This window comes from Strix aluco, chromosome 19 (genome assembly GCF_031877795.1).
Source record: "Strix aluco isolate bStrAlu1 chromosome 19, bStrAlu1.hap1, whole genome shotgun sequence".
NCBI lineage: Eukaryota > Metazoa > Chordata > Aves > Strigiformes > Strigidae > Strix > Strix aluco.
Genome location: NC_133949.1, coordinates 12,191,525 through 12,208,585, shown reverse-complemented (window position 1 = coordinate 12,208,585; position 17,061 = coordinate 12,191,525). Strand labels below are relative to the sequence as shown.

The 17,061-nt window shown below is 41.5% G+C and overlaps 1 protein-coding gene across 1 annotated transcript; it reads right to left on the bottom strand.

Moving 5' to 3' along the window:
* Window positions 1-1,345: 1,345 nt before the first annotated feature.
* ITGAE (integrin subunit alpha E) lies at window positions 1,346-6,549 on the bottom strand. The gene is given in 9 exon segments (XM_074845350.1): window positions 1,346-1,523; window positions 1,783-1,878; window positions 1,881-1,926; window positions 2,622-2,692; window positions 4,056-4,110; window positions 4,112-4,166; window positions 4,169-4,175; window positions 4,742-4,890; window positions 6,427-6,549. Coding segments are annotated over 9 exon segments (567 nt in total). The 5' UTR covers window positions 6,428-6,549; the 3' UTR covers window positions 1,346-1,436.
* Window positions 6,550-17,061: the final 10,512 nt, after the last annotated feature.

Sequence of the window (17,061 nt, the reverse complement as noted above, 5' to 3'; positions counted from 1 at the left end):
TATTGTCTTTCTTACAAATTATTTTTTTAAAGAAAAAAACCCACACAATTCTGGACAGTGAGGACAAAGGTAAATATTGTTAGTCAGCTGGGGACAGAGAGGGGAAAACCCACCTTCTGACTTAGTTTTAAAACTGAACTTTTGTTCAGTTTGGCAAAATTTGTACCTGGAACAATGCTATAAAATGTAAATATGTAAAGTTCCTGTAGTGTAGGTTTTAAAAACACTCTAATCTGCAATAATATGGGGGCAGTTTCCCTCTCTTAAGGGCCAGTGAAAAGGCATTAGATTATGGAAAAAAAAGTACCTGTGTTCCTGATGCATTTTTGACCGTTACTATGTTGTGACCTTGTATACTGATAGGAACCCAAATCTGTAACTTGATGGTAGCATTAAAGTGATTTTCTCCATTTATCTACAGAAGAAAATGCAGAGCGTAGTCAGTGTTCTTTAGTCCTGATTGCAGATGGATCAGGTGACCTAAATTTGAAACGATACTTACATTAAATCTGAATTCTTTGTTTGCAAGAAGTCCTTCACTAACATTCACGTACATTCAAGAAACTGGTCTAAAGAGAACGATAAGTCAAACTTAAGTGAAAAGTGAATTAGACAATTACTAAAAATTAGTACATCCAATGACCCAGATGCATTAAGTAATTAAGAGGTAGCATCATCAGATTTGTTATAACTGGAATGCTGTCTATTCAGTCTGTCTCTATATGTGTGCATATATGCAGTCTATCAATTAGATGCATCTTTGAACCTATCCTGAAGTCTGTTTTTTACAAGCTAAGCAGTTAGAGACCCTAGGTACCCCCCTGCCTCTGACATGGATTTATTGTTCTGTCTTCCAAACTTTACTTTTGCTGCCTAGTACCACAGAAAGTGACTTGACAATCTTCAGTGCTTGAAATGATTAAGATGGAAATTGTACTGGAATCTTACCAGACATCCTCTCAATCTTTTTGCCCCTCTAATTGACTAAAGTAATGCAATATAATTGAATATTCTTAAAACATACTCGGTAAGGACTGCAGTGAACACGTATCTGACATCAAGGACACGTTCTTCAGTCAGAATGGTGCTATTTTCATTTATGCTTAAAAAAAAAAATGGGTGAAACATTATCTGTCTGCCTTGATCCTTTATTTGTATTGAGAACTACTAATATTGGCTGTACAAGAGAGATGGAAACAGACTGGCAGTAATTAATGAAAGGAGAGGTGCCAGCCCAAGAGGTGACATGATACAGCTGTGTCGGAGTAGCCCTTTATTACTACAGATTTCAAAAGAATAGCAGCTCTGGCCTAATTGTAGACAGAGAGGATGCAATAGCAGCTACTCAAAAGTATCATTTAGAGGTAAGGAAAAAGTGAAAATAATGCTCTCTACTTACAGTCGTCGTCTTGAATACTGGATGCCCGGTTCTGCAGTTACAGGGTAAGAGTACTGAAGTTAATGGTATTGGTTGGCCACGGTGAATAGCAGGAGAGGATGGCTGCCAGCAGAATAGGAATACTCTGTAATGTTGAATAAAAACAGACTGGGAAATTCAACTCAGTGTGTCTGCTCCCATAAAACAAATTAGGTACAAATAGCCCAATAAAAACTTGGGAGTCTTAAATCAGATAAATGCAGTTATTCAGGCTCTAGTCCTAACAACTGAAATGCTCCTTCCCTTCCCTTGACCTTACTTCAGGATTTATTTAGGTAGTAAATACGAGTCTGTGCTGGGTTTTCTTTCAGCAGTCTGCTGCCAGCTGATGACTACAATCTTACCTCAACAGTCACCTTCTTAAAATAGAGGTTTTTAGGATAGTTCAAGACCATAGTTGTCATGTACGAGTCATCTCCACTGGTCGTTAGTGAATCTAACTCGGTTTCTTGGTCACTTCTTTAGTGTGGCCTGCCACTAATTCCTTTCTAGAAGCAGACAGAAAATGAGATGGGTGACATGTAATTTCTAAGGGTTGTTATTTAATAAAAGGCCTGAAAGCACTCCAGTTCTGGAAATTACTCCCTCCAAATGCTTTCACACACAGGATAATGCAATAGCCCAATTAATTATTCAATATTCTTCAGGGTGTAGGAAAACGGTGCCTTCTTAATATCAAAGGCAGTCACCTCCAAACTTTATGTAATATTGTATTGTTTCTGTTTTACATCAAGATAGACTTTAAGCATTGCTCCGCTTGCTTAGCTTTACAGTGAATCTCCAGGGTAAATTTTTGACAATGAAGTGATGCCTACTGTTTTGTCTAAGGCTGTGTAAACTGAGCAACCCTTTGCTGTAGCACTAGGCTGGGCATCAACCTAAACCAAAATCACATGCTCACAATTAAATGCCAGAACTGTAATTTTAGGATGGCTATAGTTGTTTAAACCTTGGTCTTTCCTCTGAGATTTCCTAGAACAGCCCAGCACCGCCCACGGAGGCATACAGTTACAGCATTGTATGATCGTGATGTTATGGAACGGATGAACTGGATGGAAATTAATATAAACAAAGGGACAGCAAATCTTGTCTGAGAATTTGAAGAAAACATCTTATGCACAAAGATGACATTTTAGATGAATACTAAATTCAAAATCTGGATAATACAACTACTATGACTCACTGAATCTGACTTGTCAAAGTTAAATGAGCAGTACAGATGGTCGTCTTGTTGCAGTCCTTCTTGTAAGGCAACTGAAAGCAAACACAGATCAAGTCACAGTTTACCAGTCCTAATTTTTCTAAGGTAGCAGATTCAGTATATCTTTACATACACACATACATTCTCTGAAAACAAAATTCCCAGGACCTCAATTAAGGATAAGTTGGAAAAGACCCTCAGTGCTAAGTCATCACTGTCCTAAACTGACGATGTTTTGTAATTCAACTCCCAGGAGAGTAACATGAAAAGTTACAGCAAAAACATGAAAAGCCTTCACTGGGGACAAAGTCTTGTTAAAGAAATGCCAGTTGTTTACCCCTGGATTGCCACAGGGCAGTAATATTAATTTCCAGAAATGATATACTTTTCTTGGATAAATATATTCATATTCTGTGCCAGCTTATAGGCACACTGTTTTGTAAAGATGAGGTTACTCCCTTTAGCAATAGTTTTATTCACCAAGAAAAACCTACTGTCTGTGGCTGATATTTCTGGAGAAGTTCAATGATAATTAATAATTAGATGTTGGGTGCATAAGCACTGAGCAGTGCTGACCAACACTCAAGAACCTCATAAATTATTCTTGGGAAATAGATGTACCATCAACATCATAATCCCTAAGAGTACTGCAACTATAGTAATTAGTGCTCATTATTGCTCAGTGCTAAATGTTGTCCTAACTTCTCTGTCCTGTGCTTTATGGACAGCTCATTAAATATTGAATTGTGGCAAAGCCTCCTATTAAGTAGCAAAAAGCTGCCTCTTTACAGAGCTTTATGGAATTTTTTCAGAAACTGATTTGGATTTCAGACTAACTGAAGAAGAGCTAGATTAGCTTGTAGGAATCCTGCTTCCTAAATGGCAAGAGAGGAGACAGGATACCAGACTTAACCTTTAAGTTTATTAGAAGTTTGCAGCCTCCCAAATAGCAATTTGGATATACATAATTAATGATTTTTTTAATTACTTCATTAGAAAATTGTGTAGTTCTTACTACCAAATACACTGTTCAAATAATAAGTCTTTATATAATTTCCAATGGAGAGCTCAATATCTAAAAAGTACTTCACAAAACACACAAACCATCTGCCTTCTTCACAGGTATTATCTAACCTCATTTTATACAAAGACACAGGAGAAACATGGACAAAAGTAAGGCAATTTTTTAGCAGATCTGAGGTTGGACCTTAGAGATGAGACTTTTAACAAGATCTGAGTATCTGGTTGGAGAAAACCTGGGCCTAAAATCTACCTAGAATACAGTATTGATAACTAGAATAGGAGCAGAGGGCAGAAGATGACATGCAAAGGCTAAGAAAACCACATTTTTTATTTTTAATAGTAAAAGCTTTGCATCCTGGAAAGAGAGAAAGCTCTTTGCTAGCATTTTGTTACCTGAAAACGCATTTCTGATGGCCAGTATCTATCTAGCAGAGAAACAGCAAACTCCATTTTTGTTATAGAGCTCATGTTTTACTCTCAGAAAAACACTGGAAAAACAGTCAAGTCACATGGCTACAAGAAAGGAAGAACACAAGTTGGGAAAATATCTGGGCATTAAAATGCAAAGGTCTTCACAAATGTCATCTCTGTTCCAGCTTCTATCCTCTGGCATATTTAGGGACCCCCTGGCTCAGGCGTTATCTTTGTGCCACTGTGTTTAATAGCCATCAGTAGACCATAAGAGCTTGTCAAATTTTTTTTGGATCATTTTATACGTTTGGCTCCCATGACATCCCCTGGATAATGTATTCGGTGATTCAGTTACGTGTTGCGAAATAGAGTTTCCTTGTTTGCTTTAATCCTGTGGACCTTCGTGCCTCTCCCACAATTTTAGGAATAGAAATGCTTCACATACACACAGAAGGATGAGAGTTTGATTTATAGCAATACAAACCAAAATGGCACGACGCATCTCCTGCCTCAGGTGTAAAATATGCTCAGTAAATCTAACACTGAAAAAGCCCCACCCCATTGTAGTATTTTTGCATTTCAAGACAGACTCATCATCATGCAGATTCTGTTAAAAAAAAATCTTATCCTCTCATCCCTCTGTGGTAAGTCGGACCAACATCACCTACCAGCACGTAAAGCTGCAGCTCAGCGCACACGTGCTTACTGACCAACAGCTTTCCACTTGTTGTGGCGTTCTGATCTTCAAACCTTACTCTCCTCTTTGCCGTTTTCACATCTAAGTCCACCACGTAGAGAACACGTAACTGCGAAAACACTGCAAGATTTCCAAAAGCCTGTGTTAGATGTATCAGAAATCGCCCTCAGTGCCAAGTTTCTGAGGCTAGTGTAGGACCCTGGATTCAATCTGATCACAATTCCTTGTTGATGCACTGGTAAAGCCAAGATTCTATCAAAACATAGTTTTGCTGTAACAATGCTGTTATTTTGGAAAATTAGGGCTGACTGTCATGCTGGTGAGAAAGTGGACAACTGGTCTTGAGCAAGTCAGTGAAGAACAGATAAGGAACAGAATCAAATACAAGTTTTTTAACAGAAACACTACAGGAAAAATATTTTAAGAAAGCCTGGCAGCGAGAATAACAACTGCTCAGTATTTCCATGGTATTTCACCTGGACCAGGCCGGCCTATTTACAGAAGTTCCTGTTTCTGCTGGGAATGTTCAGAACACACAAAATCCCAAGAGTCTGAGGGAACAGACAGCCAAAATACACCAATATGGCTCGAGTTTCAGAATTAAACACGGTGTTTATGTTTCCATTAGATAAACACATTATCTAGTGGTTCAAACTCTCTCTTTATCTACAATTTGTTTTCAAATACAAAATGTAAGAACAAAATCAAATCTGTCATGTCTTAGCCTTTGTGAACTGCACAGGTCACTCAGCTACCAGATGTCTGATTGAAAATGAGGTACAGTATGTAAAGAAATTAATTTTTATCTAAATGACCTACATTATCAGTGCTGAATTGCAGACATCAAGGTTTTCTTAGACCTAGATCTATATAAATCAGTTCATGTTCACTATCTCATACTTGTTCAAAGCTTTAGACATACAAAGTCAAAAGCCTTTGCAACTTGAACTAAAGGCTTTACATTTTATCTAATTTCTAATACTGGGAAAGATTATTTTATGTCCCTCTGATACTGAATTAAAAATAGAATCATTGCACAGCTTGGAACACAGATTCTGTATTTGTCTTTGAAGCATTTCCCCAGCACACTAGAAAATAGCACTTACTACCTACCAGAGCACAATCACGTTCTCCAGTGATCCTACTGTAATATCTTTGAGACCATCATAAGTGAAATCAAAGCCACCATCAATGGACTGTACACTTGAGTCCTGAAGAAATTTCAGAGGCTTTTTATCTCTAAAAGGGGGGAAAACTTCAACAAACATGTCAGGATCTTTCTCCTGTCCTTGGGAAAATATACTTCTTTTCATGAGGCTGCTGTGCAAATGATTTTGTAACGCTCCTGAGATGCAAAAATACTGACTCTTGACTAACTTCCTGTAGTGGACAGGCAGGCTTGCAAAAGGCTGTGCTGTTCTAGAGGCAGCACCTGAACTCAGCTCCTTTGCCTAAGCAGACAGGTGGATGATTACAGTTAAGGAGCAGCTCTGCTGCAGAAAGCTGTGGAGTCACATAAACCATCTGACATCTGCAAGTTTCTCACCCATCAATGCAAATGAAATGTGGAAGTCCTTCCTCCCAGCCTCTTACTACAAAAACACAAGCTTTTCCCTATCAAGGTGTACAGGAGCCAATGGTCAACAAGACACATACTTGAGAAAAGGAGCTCTTGATCTTGTCTTTATCACCATTAAAGATGTAAATGCTGTCCAAAAGAGGAACAATTTGAAAGCTGATCTTCAACGGGGGGGGGTCCAGCTGCAATGTCCTCGTATCCATCCCCACTGATGTTTCCAATGCCAGGCACAGTAAACCCAAACCTTGCTAAAGGAGAGGTCACCTGTACATTGAAGTGTCCTTTCAAGGTGAATGAACCAGTCTGAAAAACATCCAAGAAGGAAATCCATTTATAGCAAATGTAGCATGAGTAGCACTTACATAAAAAAAAAAAAAAAAATCTTACTGCACACTTCTGTTTAGAGGTGAACAACAGAGCCCTAAATATAATAAATTCGAGATAGCAGCTGACTCTCAGAACAAAAGGTTGATCCTACAAATTCTGGCACAGAAGCAGTGTCTCTGGGCAGCCCTGTGCAAGCTGACACACTGAAGCACTGTCTTAAATCAACAGCAGATTGAGTTGACCCCCAGTTTATTTCACAAGAGAAACCATCCCATCTTCTCCACCCTTTTACAGAAATAAGCCACAAGAGGGGGCACGTCATCTGAATTCTAACAGATGCCTGAGCTGTTTTCTGCTTCCAACCATCCTGTACGTGCCCTGAGCAAATTTCAGCAGTGCACCAAAGAGGGTTTTCTCCCGGTCTGCTGTTAAAGTTCACGTCTCATTCAAAACGACGCAGTTAACTTATATCCTGTATATTGTGTAACAGATCCTGTAGCTAGGCCCACAAAATGTTGTTTTCTACTGACCCCAGGAAACAGTTTTAGCAGCTACCCATGCACACATCTATTGCAAAAGTCACTGCTTGGCAGAGCAACATCTGCACCAACGAATTGCCTACGTACGGGCCAGAGATGTGATTTTATCACACTGTGATAAGAGTATACCTTAGGTACAGAATGGTTTTATTTCTTTAGTTATTTCTCTTTTATATTCTAATGACTAAGGCAGGACTGCTGGCTTCAGCCTGCAGTCCTCTACCATACAGGGAGAGCACGTTGAGTGAGAGCACAAAGGAGGAATGTTTTATTTGTCACTACTTAGGCATGGTTGGAAAATCCCCAACATGGAGTGTTTACGCTACCAGTGTTTTTACCTCTGTCTCCAGGCGATAGACGTAAACCCTTCCTTCTTCCCCTCAAATGTGATAAAATGGAGCTCCAACAAGGAGGAGACCTGTCCCCCATCATAGTTCACATCAAGTGGGCAGAGCTCAGATCCCAAATAAGAGCCAACCTGTGCTCCAGAAAAAGACAAGCAGCTCTTTCACTGGAATTCTCTATATATAGCTTTGTAGAATTAGTGTCCTTTGCAGCACTAAGGCAATTTTTAGAACAAAACATCACATATCTACTTATATGTGGATCATTTCCTATTATTTATTTTATTACAGCCATCCTCAGGGACAGATCCTGTAACCAGTTTAGCAGTAACAAAATCATTATTCAACAATTTGACAGAGGAAAAAGAATACCACAGTTGACGACCTCTTTCCCCATGAACCATGAGAACAGAACACAAATATAGTACACCCCATTTAGCTAAATTTTTTCCCAGTCTTTTTGCAAATTTCATCATTTCTTCTGCGCTGAGGGATATGGTGGAGTTGAGAACGGTCGGTGTGAGGTTCATGGTTGGACTAGATGATCTTCAAGGTCTTTTCCAACCTAGATGATTCTGTGATGTTCCCAAAGCATTATGGAGTGAGCCATGACTGTGTAATCCACATCTGGATAAATCAGATGCTTGTGTAAGGGTGTGTGTCTGGAGGAGAAAATGCAGCTGCTGTTTGAACAAACAAGGTATGTGCAGCTCACCTGACCCCCACTGCCCTGAGTCCCCTGGGTGAGAGAAGCACGGTACCTGCTCTCCCTGCAGGGTTTAAGTGGCCATCCTGAAACACCAACACCTTCCCTCTCAGGCTCTGCCATGGAGCTCCAACCATGTACAAGGGTCTGTGTTCTGTGTGTACCACTGCCACACCGTACCCTGGTGCATTCACACAAGAAGCAAAAATACAATATCAGTACCATACTCTATGCCTGAAGGAAAAAGCCCACAGAGTTTGGTTGGAGACATAGACCTACATATTCAATAAAATCCAAGAGTTCGCATCATGTCTAGTTGTTGTGGCCCATGATTTTGATTACAAAGCATCTCAAAAATATTAAGAAATAGCAGATAACTTTTCTGAGAGAAAAGCCAAAGCTGAGGTTTTCCTTTCTTATCAGCTTGTATGGTAACAGAATAAATTACTGCTCTGAAAAATATGCTTGAGCTCTTGATGACTTTTCTTAGAATTTGTCACAGTTCCTGAGTGATTATCCAACATACACAGTTTTTTTTCTTTTTATTATTATGTCTGCAAGGTGAAAGGTTTATCACCCTTCACAGAAGTGCAGAAAACACTATACTCTGTATAGAAAGCAAAAAGAGATCTGTTATGGGGCTTCTGTAACAGGAAGGCAATGGGAGAAGGATTATCCTGACACAAACTCCACAGCGCCTCATATTACCTCGTAAGACTTTATGGCCAAGGCTACAGTTGGGAGACAGAGGGCTCACAACGCTACAAAGCACTGGGGTGCTGTCAAGTTCATTTCATCCAGGAGTATTTCCCCATCTGTAAGTACAATCATGACCTTGCCTGCGTCCTTGCAGGACTTGTGACTTTCAGTGAAGATCGAATCCCTGATAAAACATCAGAACAATGAACTTGGGGTGAAAGTTGAAGTTTTCCTTCTTGGAACAGAAGGAAGAGCCTTGTTGAATTAACACTTGCAACTAAAAGTCACAGCATGAAGGCAAGAGAATTTCTTTCTTATTCACACATCTTAAAAATATCAGGTGCCATCTCCCTTTCTATTGCTTCCTGAGCACCCCCACACCAAGAATTAGGCACTAATAGCTGGCTTTTGTAACCCTCTGAAACATGGCACAGGAACTGCTGCCTACCTTTCAGCCATTGCCAGGTAAATGACTGCTTTCAGGACCTGAATGGCCATAGAAGATCCTCTCCCTTACTCATGAAATGCCTCAGAAATTCATCCCCTTCATTTCTCAGGCTCTTTTCTTTATTACTTACAGGACATGCTGCATGGCAGGTGCTGGTTTTGTCACATTGCACACCTGCACAGTATCAAGCACTTCCTGGAGGGTGGCATGAGGATCCCAGTTTTCTTGCAGGTTGAACTCAGTTCTGATTTCAAACCCCTACCGTACCACTGCAAAACTGCAGCAGATAAGCACCTGCTTGTGACAACTGTTGATTCAGAGAAAGAGGGTTCTCTGCAACAGCTAGTCCAGAAGTCCAAACAGAAACATTAGCCAGACTATGCAACAAGGAAGATATTTTTCTGAATAAAGTGGCTTTTAAATATGCCTAGTGTAGACACAGAGATTGTTGTAAGTATATTATAGCTGAGGAAAATGAAAGCACTTTCGGTACAGAGAGAAAATTTTTTTTTGAAAACACTGACTTGTTTTTAAGTCCTTGCATTTTCCTGCTGTGTATGGCCCACGTGCAGGTTGCAGAGGGGATTATCTGATATTACTGAATTGTTCCTTCATTGCTCCCTGCTGCACATTGTCTTTCCTTGGAGTACTCCTATCCCATGTTGATCCGATTATCAAAGAGAGTCTGGAGAATGGGACCACTTCTTTGTTTTGTATTTGCACAACACATAACATGTTTCTTCATTCTGCTATGCAAAAACCAAGTTAAAATATGCTGACACTTGGAGCATTTGAGAAGTAGAGACTTTCCTAAAGTCGGTGTGTGGATCACACTTCTCAGCCTCAGTGGAGAAAGCAGTAGAGCACTTTCACACAGAATACGTGACTGGAGCTAATGAGGCTGGTAAGGTGCATGGATGAAGGGACAGTCTAATCAGCACTTCTGTGATTGCAGGTACAGATGTTACAATACAGGAATAGAGACAGGAAACCAGAAGAAAGTCATGACTGTCACCCTACAAGAAAGCAGAGATGTGCTCGCTGGGCTCCAAGCATGGCAGTGTAGCAGAGCTACGGATTTCTGAGCATACAAATCAGACTTTTTATATCTACAGCATTCTTGGGGTCAAGACTGGGAGTGCACTGCTAAGACGTAAGCAAAATTATGTCAAGAATACGTGCAAGTTGTGGAAGTGCTTTTCCATCCTAATGAAAACAAATCTGCATAATTCCAAATTCTGGTGAAGAGGCAGCTTAAATAAAGCGCAGCACATTCTTTAGCCTGCTAAAGAAAGAGAGTAGAGAGTACCTCAAAGAACTTCTCATACAGTGTTTTCATCATCTTGTGGATGAATGCTTTTGCTCTTTCAAAATCCTCTGGCTCAATGCTCCCTGATCCATCCAGAATAAAAGCAATCTGTTCCAGAAGCTGCCCAGGATATGGAAAGGAAATGAATGAGAAGGCAATCAGCAGTCTTGGTCAGGGCCAAGTTCTTTATCCAATGTTATCGATCAATGCACAAGTAATCTCACTCGAACAAGCAACAACTACACCACGACTGCTCAGCTGTCATTTCAGCATGAGCTACAGCTCAGATCTGGCAGCTCACAGTAGAGGAACTCCCCAGACTTTGTCAGTTCATGACATGATTCTGTTAAAAGATACTTCACCACGTACACAAGCCATTTTCCTCCTCTTTGTCCTCCATCCAGGAAGGGAGCTTGCTATCACCACTGTTATTAGTGTTTCTGTGCTCTTGTGCTTCAGTTGGAATATTCTCAGCTGAAACAGGAAATGAGTTTGAGCAAAGATGATAGGGCAGTGGGAGAGAAAGCCAAAAGTAAACTAAACCCTTGCATTATTACCTACAGAGTGTTCCTGTGCCTTGCTGCCTAGCAGCTGAACTCTTCCTCGTCCCTACACTCAATATTGCTTTCAGGCACAAGACTACAGGTGCTATGGAAATACTTGTGAGTTTTGAAGGCTGTGGGGATCAGGGCTGCATCTGAAAACCTCAGCTACAGTTGAACAGAAATAAACTGCTGTGAGCACACCCAGAAGCATCATAACAGAAACGGTGAACATGCATATTGTAAAGCACTTATTTCCATGCTGATGTTATGGCTGCAGGTCAGATAACAAATGTGATCTCTTGTCCACCCAAATCTTTTTTATTTGTTTTGCTGTTGCTCAGCAAGTGACTACAAGAACAGGTAAGACCTGGAGATGTATTTACGTTCCTTAAGCAATGAAACTACCCACCATCACAGATCCACTCTGTAAATTACAGAGAAGATAGATGTGTCAGGAGTGGGATTTCTTCTACCCGAATCACTCAGAGCCTCTCTCCAGCTTTGAAAGGAAACTGTCAAAAACTTCATATGTGCACAGCACAAACCAGTCACCTCTAATTTTCTGCAGCTCTTCTGGGATCCACTGGTTGCTTATGAACTCTCCAATCTAGGGAGAAAAGCCATCAGACAGGGAGACTGAACACCTTTCATACACAAGACCAAAAAAACAATAAATTCCCAAATTGCCATTAAAAACTTGAAAGCTCTGAAAAGGGAGGGAATTTGCAGAAATCTTAGTAAAGCAACCCTGATCCTAGATTCCATAGAAAGCCCTTGTGTGCAAAGAAAAAAAAATATTAAAAGCTCTAGAGCCACAAGACATACAGAACTTAAGCATCTTTGTTTCTAGGATATATTCCTTAACCTCCTTCAAAATAAACTCTCTGACATCAAGAAGATGAAGGCCTGAGTGAATCAAAGGAGCCAGGACATCTCAAACTGGACATCCTGCAAGACCAGTGCACGACCACTTTTTCTTCCACCCACTGCTAAAGCATAAGAGCAGACACATGCAATGGACAGAAGCATCGCTCTCCTGTATATGTGCTTTGATGCCAGAAAGTGTGCCTTTGATGGTGCTTGCCACTCACCCCAGGAGCACAGAGTTAGACAAGATCTAAGGCAGGATCTGTAAGTCCCTCAGAGTGCCAAGTTTAGTCCCAAACTTTACTGCACAAACGCAGAAAGAATATATTGCAAGTAATAGGTATATCAATTGTCCTTATCCCTCTGTCTCCATCACACATTTGTATTCCTGTGGTCCATTTTTGGATCAGCTCCAGGAACTGACTTCATTTACTTTGGCTCAAGACAATGATTTCTCTCTCTGACATTCCTGTATTTATCTTTGTGGCTAGACCTTTTGTGACCACATGGCTCAGCCTCACTTTGTCCTCAGATTTATTTAAATCATTTAAAGTAATGGCTTATAAGCCCCATTCCTTTTTTGTGTGTGTACTGTTTCAAGGTGTCCTGAGAGATTTGCCTAGCAAAATATCTAAGCATGCTTCTGGCATGAAAACCACTCCTAGCTCTTCCACTTCCCTCTTCAGCTACTCTTCCTCGGCTCACTAACATTTAACTCTTGCATTAAAATATGTAGAATTATTACCAGCATCACTGAGAAGTTTAAAAAGTAATAATTATGTGAACCAGTAGACTTTTCATTCTTCGTTAGAGCTCTGATCCATCCTGCCTATCAGATTATGAGACTCTGAGGAGGTTCACACACCTTTGAGCATTTCTGCCACATTGACTTCATATTGAGGATAGAGGTCTTGGCATTCTTGAAATCATCTGTCTTGGTGTTCTCTGATCCACTCAGAATGACAGCAATCTGTTCCCAGTTCTGTCAATGCAGTTAAATATAAAAGGACATTTGAAGGGACACACGAACAGCCTAACAATTTAGCAAGGGTTCAAGAACATTGATGTATTATTAAACATCCAAAAATTTGACTACAGCACCATCCAGCCATTCCGAAAGCAGGTCTAGCTGATGATGCAGTCTATGCTGTACTGACAGGTTTTATTTTTTTAAAAATCTTAGTTAATGGTGGCTGTAACAATGATTGAAACCTACCATTACACATAACCTTCAAAACATCAACCTTTTCTCTTCCCAGCTCTCTCCCACCAGATGAACATGAGCTGTTTCAGCTAACACAGAAGGAAGTATTGCTTGTTCCTGTCCCGTACTTACCTCTGCACATGTGATTGTTTCCTGCACTGCCAAAGGACTCACCACAAGCACTGCTGGTGTCTGTGCTGACAGAGCTACTGGGGTCAGTAATTGCATCTTTGCTGGTTTTACTTTGAATGTCACTTAATTTGGTTTTAACTAAAGGATTTAAAAAGCAAGAAAAAAATACACTCTACCTTTTGAAAGTACTCTTCTAATTAACACACCTTAAACTCAAGATCTGTTTCCACTCAGGTTCCCAAATTTGCAGAACACCTGAGGATCAGACTGTTGATAACAGTTAGACAACTGAAGATGCAATGAGACCATCTGGGTACCTAGTTTAAAACTGGTCAACTTCTTTACAGTGACAGCAAGAAGCAGAGCAAGGATAGACAATCAGGTCAGCTCTCCACTCCCTTCATTAAATGCCCAATAGCCCAGTGAAGCTGGAAGGAACAGCCTTGAGTGTCCAGGCACTTTTAAAAATCCCAGTGGATACTTGTCACATCCATCCACTAAGAATGTTGATGCCTTTCTAAATTCTGGCTTAAGAGCTGGATCTTTTGGATGCATGGGACACCACAACAGAAGATCCCTGCTGCTGTGTGTTAGTCTTCAAGGCTGAACATTGTAACCCTGTTGAAGTCACTATAATACATGTTAAAATTCAGCTCTAGGTCTCTCCCAGTAGACAACAGACCTTGCTGGTTAGGAACTCAGAGGGCCCCTGCTGTTAGAGCAGAGCCTTACACTGTTATTTCTGTCCCTGTGCAAGGGCACAGTCCTGGCTTTGCTCTAGACCCATCTTGGTGATGTTGAGGAAAGCTGTGCTGCACAAGCCAGCGGTGACCAGAGTACAGACTCCATGTCCTCAGCAATGGTGAAGGCTCGGAGGTGCTTCTTCTGCAGGCAAGCCTGTGGGGGCAGCGGGAAGGGTAAGGACCGATGAGCAGAGCCATAGGCAGAGGATGACTGAAGATGCCGTCTGGCAAACATTCAGCATCTCCTGCACAGCACTGAAAGCTTAGTGAGAGTAAAAAAGCACCTTCCCTAATGTGACCCCTGCTGCATCAGGTTAGCCAGGACTCCAGCCCTGAGCCAAGGCAAAGAGCGGGGCTGGGGGGCTAACCAGACTGAGCCTCCAAATCGGTGGCTCTCCTAAGTCTCCTCTGCCAATCCTCCTCCCTTCTATTAGTGGGGGTGGCTGCAGTCAAGTACAAGGTCCATTGCAGTCCTCAGCCGATGAGAAGGGCCCTTCTCAGTTTTCCGTCCTGGCTGGCAATGCACCAGCTGGCTTTCCAACCAGCCAGTATCCAGCCAAGAGCTTTTAGTCTTTGTCCTTCTGTTACGTCTGCTCATTTGCATTTCCCAGCAAAAATACACAGCATTTTGGAAAAATACAGTCATTCCCAGCCATTGATATTTTCAGTTCCTTACCAGGATCCAATCTGAATCCCTGTCAATAGCTATGCCACCATCCTGGACATCTTTGGAGCCTTTAATCTTTCCTGAAATTGAATAATTGAATGAATGAAGAACAGAATTGAAATGGATACAGTACTTGTCAGCCTTGGGCAAACAGAATAAATACAGATAAAGGCTACAACTACTGAATTCAGCTATATCTGTTCTCCTAGGAGGATGATTCAGGGTTAATGTTATCAGCAGCTATAGCAGTAATGAATATGTTGGAAACAAAAAACTGGTTTGTATTTCAACAGAGCTTAGGTGAAGACTTAAGCTGTGGCAGAAGAGGTCTTGCAGCCTCCAGACACATCACTCCCAACCACTGGGACTGTGGGTTTGCATTTCTCTACGAATTGCTGATCTATTGGATTTAGCAGTGTGCCCAGTTCTCTCCAAAACACCCAGCCTCTGCCCCCCCCGCCGCTCTATGCCCATGGCAAAGCAAGTATTGGGAAGGGGAAGCAGGACTGTACCTCGCAGAGGTATCTCCTGGCACTGGTTCTCCTCCTGCAAAACAGTGCACTTCCTCAGCCTGCTCAGCCACTTGTCTACTGAGGAAGTAGCCAAAATCCTGTGGAATGAGAGAAAAGGTGGGAAAGAGGGAAGGTGGCACAATCAGGCAGAGTCCTTTGGCAGTGCAGTGCAAAAGGGTCATCTGTGTGCCAGGGCAGCCACCCATTATTCTGACAATGTCTCTTAATTAACTGGACACCAGTGTGGTTTTGAGCTGCATCAGCCACTAAGAAGAAAACACTTATTTTCTCCTACAAATCATCATCCTTCCCATTACCTGAACTGTGAATTCAGGAGACCTATCTCAGACCAAGGAAGAGGTCTGGAAGTGACTTGCCCATAAAATACTGGAGATAAAGGGAAGCTGGAGGTGGAGCGAGAAAGTACAACCACCATACTAGGAAATGGTAGCATTGCTGTACGAAATGGAGACTGTCCTTTGAGTCAGCCAATTTCTGCTCAGGGAGTAGAAAAGTTGCTTTACTCTGAAACTTAAAATACCCCGTCTGCTACACAGCCTGAGCAATCTGCTTAGCATAATATAGGTTATCTCTATAGCAACCACTTGTGGTTGGCTTCTGTTCACCAGCCTAGCCATCCATTTCTCTTCCCCTACAGACCCAATAGTCAAAATACAGCAATTTCCAGCTCTTTATGGTCTTCAGACCAAGCTCACAACAAAACTCTTGAGAGCTGGTGGGTGCTGTTGATGACTGCAGCCCCAGAAATGATGCAGTATGCGAGGAAGTACTGCAAAAACCCAGCTGCTTGTTTCTGCCGTTTGGTTAAATGAACAGACGTCCTTTCTGTGCAGTGCCACAACTTAGTTGGGGGTGAGGGGAAAAGCATCACAAAGACTCACAGGCTGACAACGTACATCTCACACTGATGAAGCTCTAACAGTGCTCATCAGCCCCTGAGAACCGAGGAACAGTTCTGGGTCCCAGGCAGAGGAACCTGTGCTAACAGTTGCAGAAAGTGAGAAGCTACATGACCTCAGGCCACATGCATTCATAAAGACCTGGGAAGTCTGGGTATGTTTTTCTTTCTTCTATTCCTTACATGGTTGTGTTCCCATCCGAGTGCTGAAGAACCATGGGCCACAACAAAGAGGCTGTGTGTGGTGTGATCCATGTCTTGCCAGTGTCAACATTAAAGCTCCTCAAGGACTTGACCACTGAAAACAAATAAATAAATGAGCACAGACTGTGAGATCTACAGAGTCATAGTTAAAAGGCTCTTGAGCCAGCTACTCCCAAACCCGGCCCACCGCGACAGCAGAGGAAGGGAGATACCAAGCTACAGAGATTTCACTGATTTAGATGAACAAAGGATTTTCTTGCCCAGCCTAATGAAAAGTAAAGTAATGCAAGTGCTGTTGTTCAGTTATGAAAGTCCATCTTGGATATCACAAAACATTCCTGCTAGTTGAAGTTCACAAGCCTGCATTTAGGCAGGAGAAGAAATAAAACTCCAGGGCTTGTGCAGGTGGCATGCCACTTCAGGGTGGCACCAGTGGATTCACTTCTTGTAAAGTTGATATTCAACAGACCATGACACTGAAACCCATTAGATTAAAGAATAAGCAGTTTAGATAGCAGCAAGGATTGTTCCCCACAAGAACAGCATT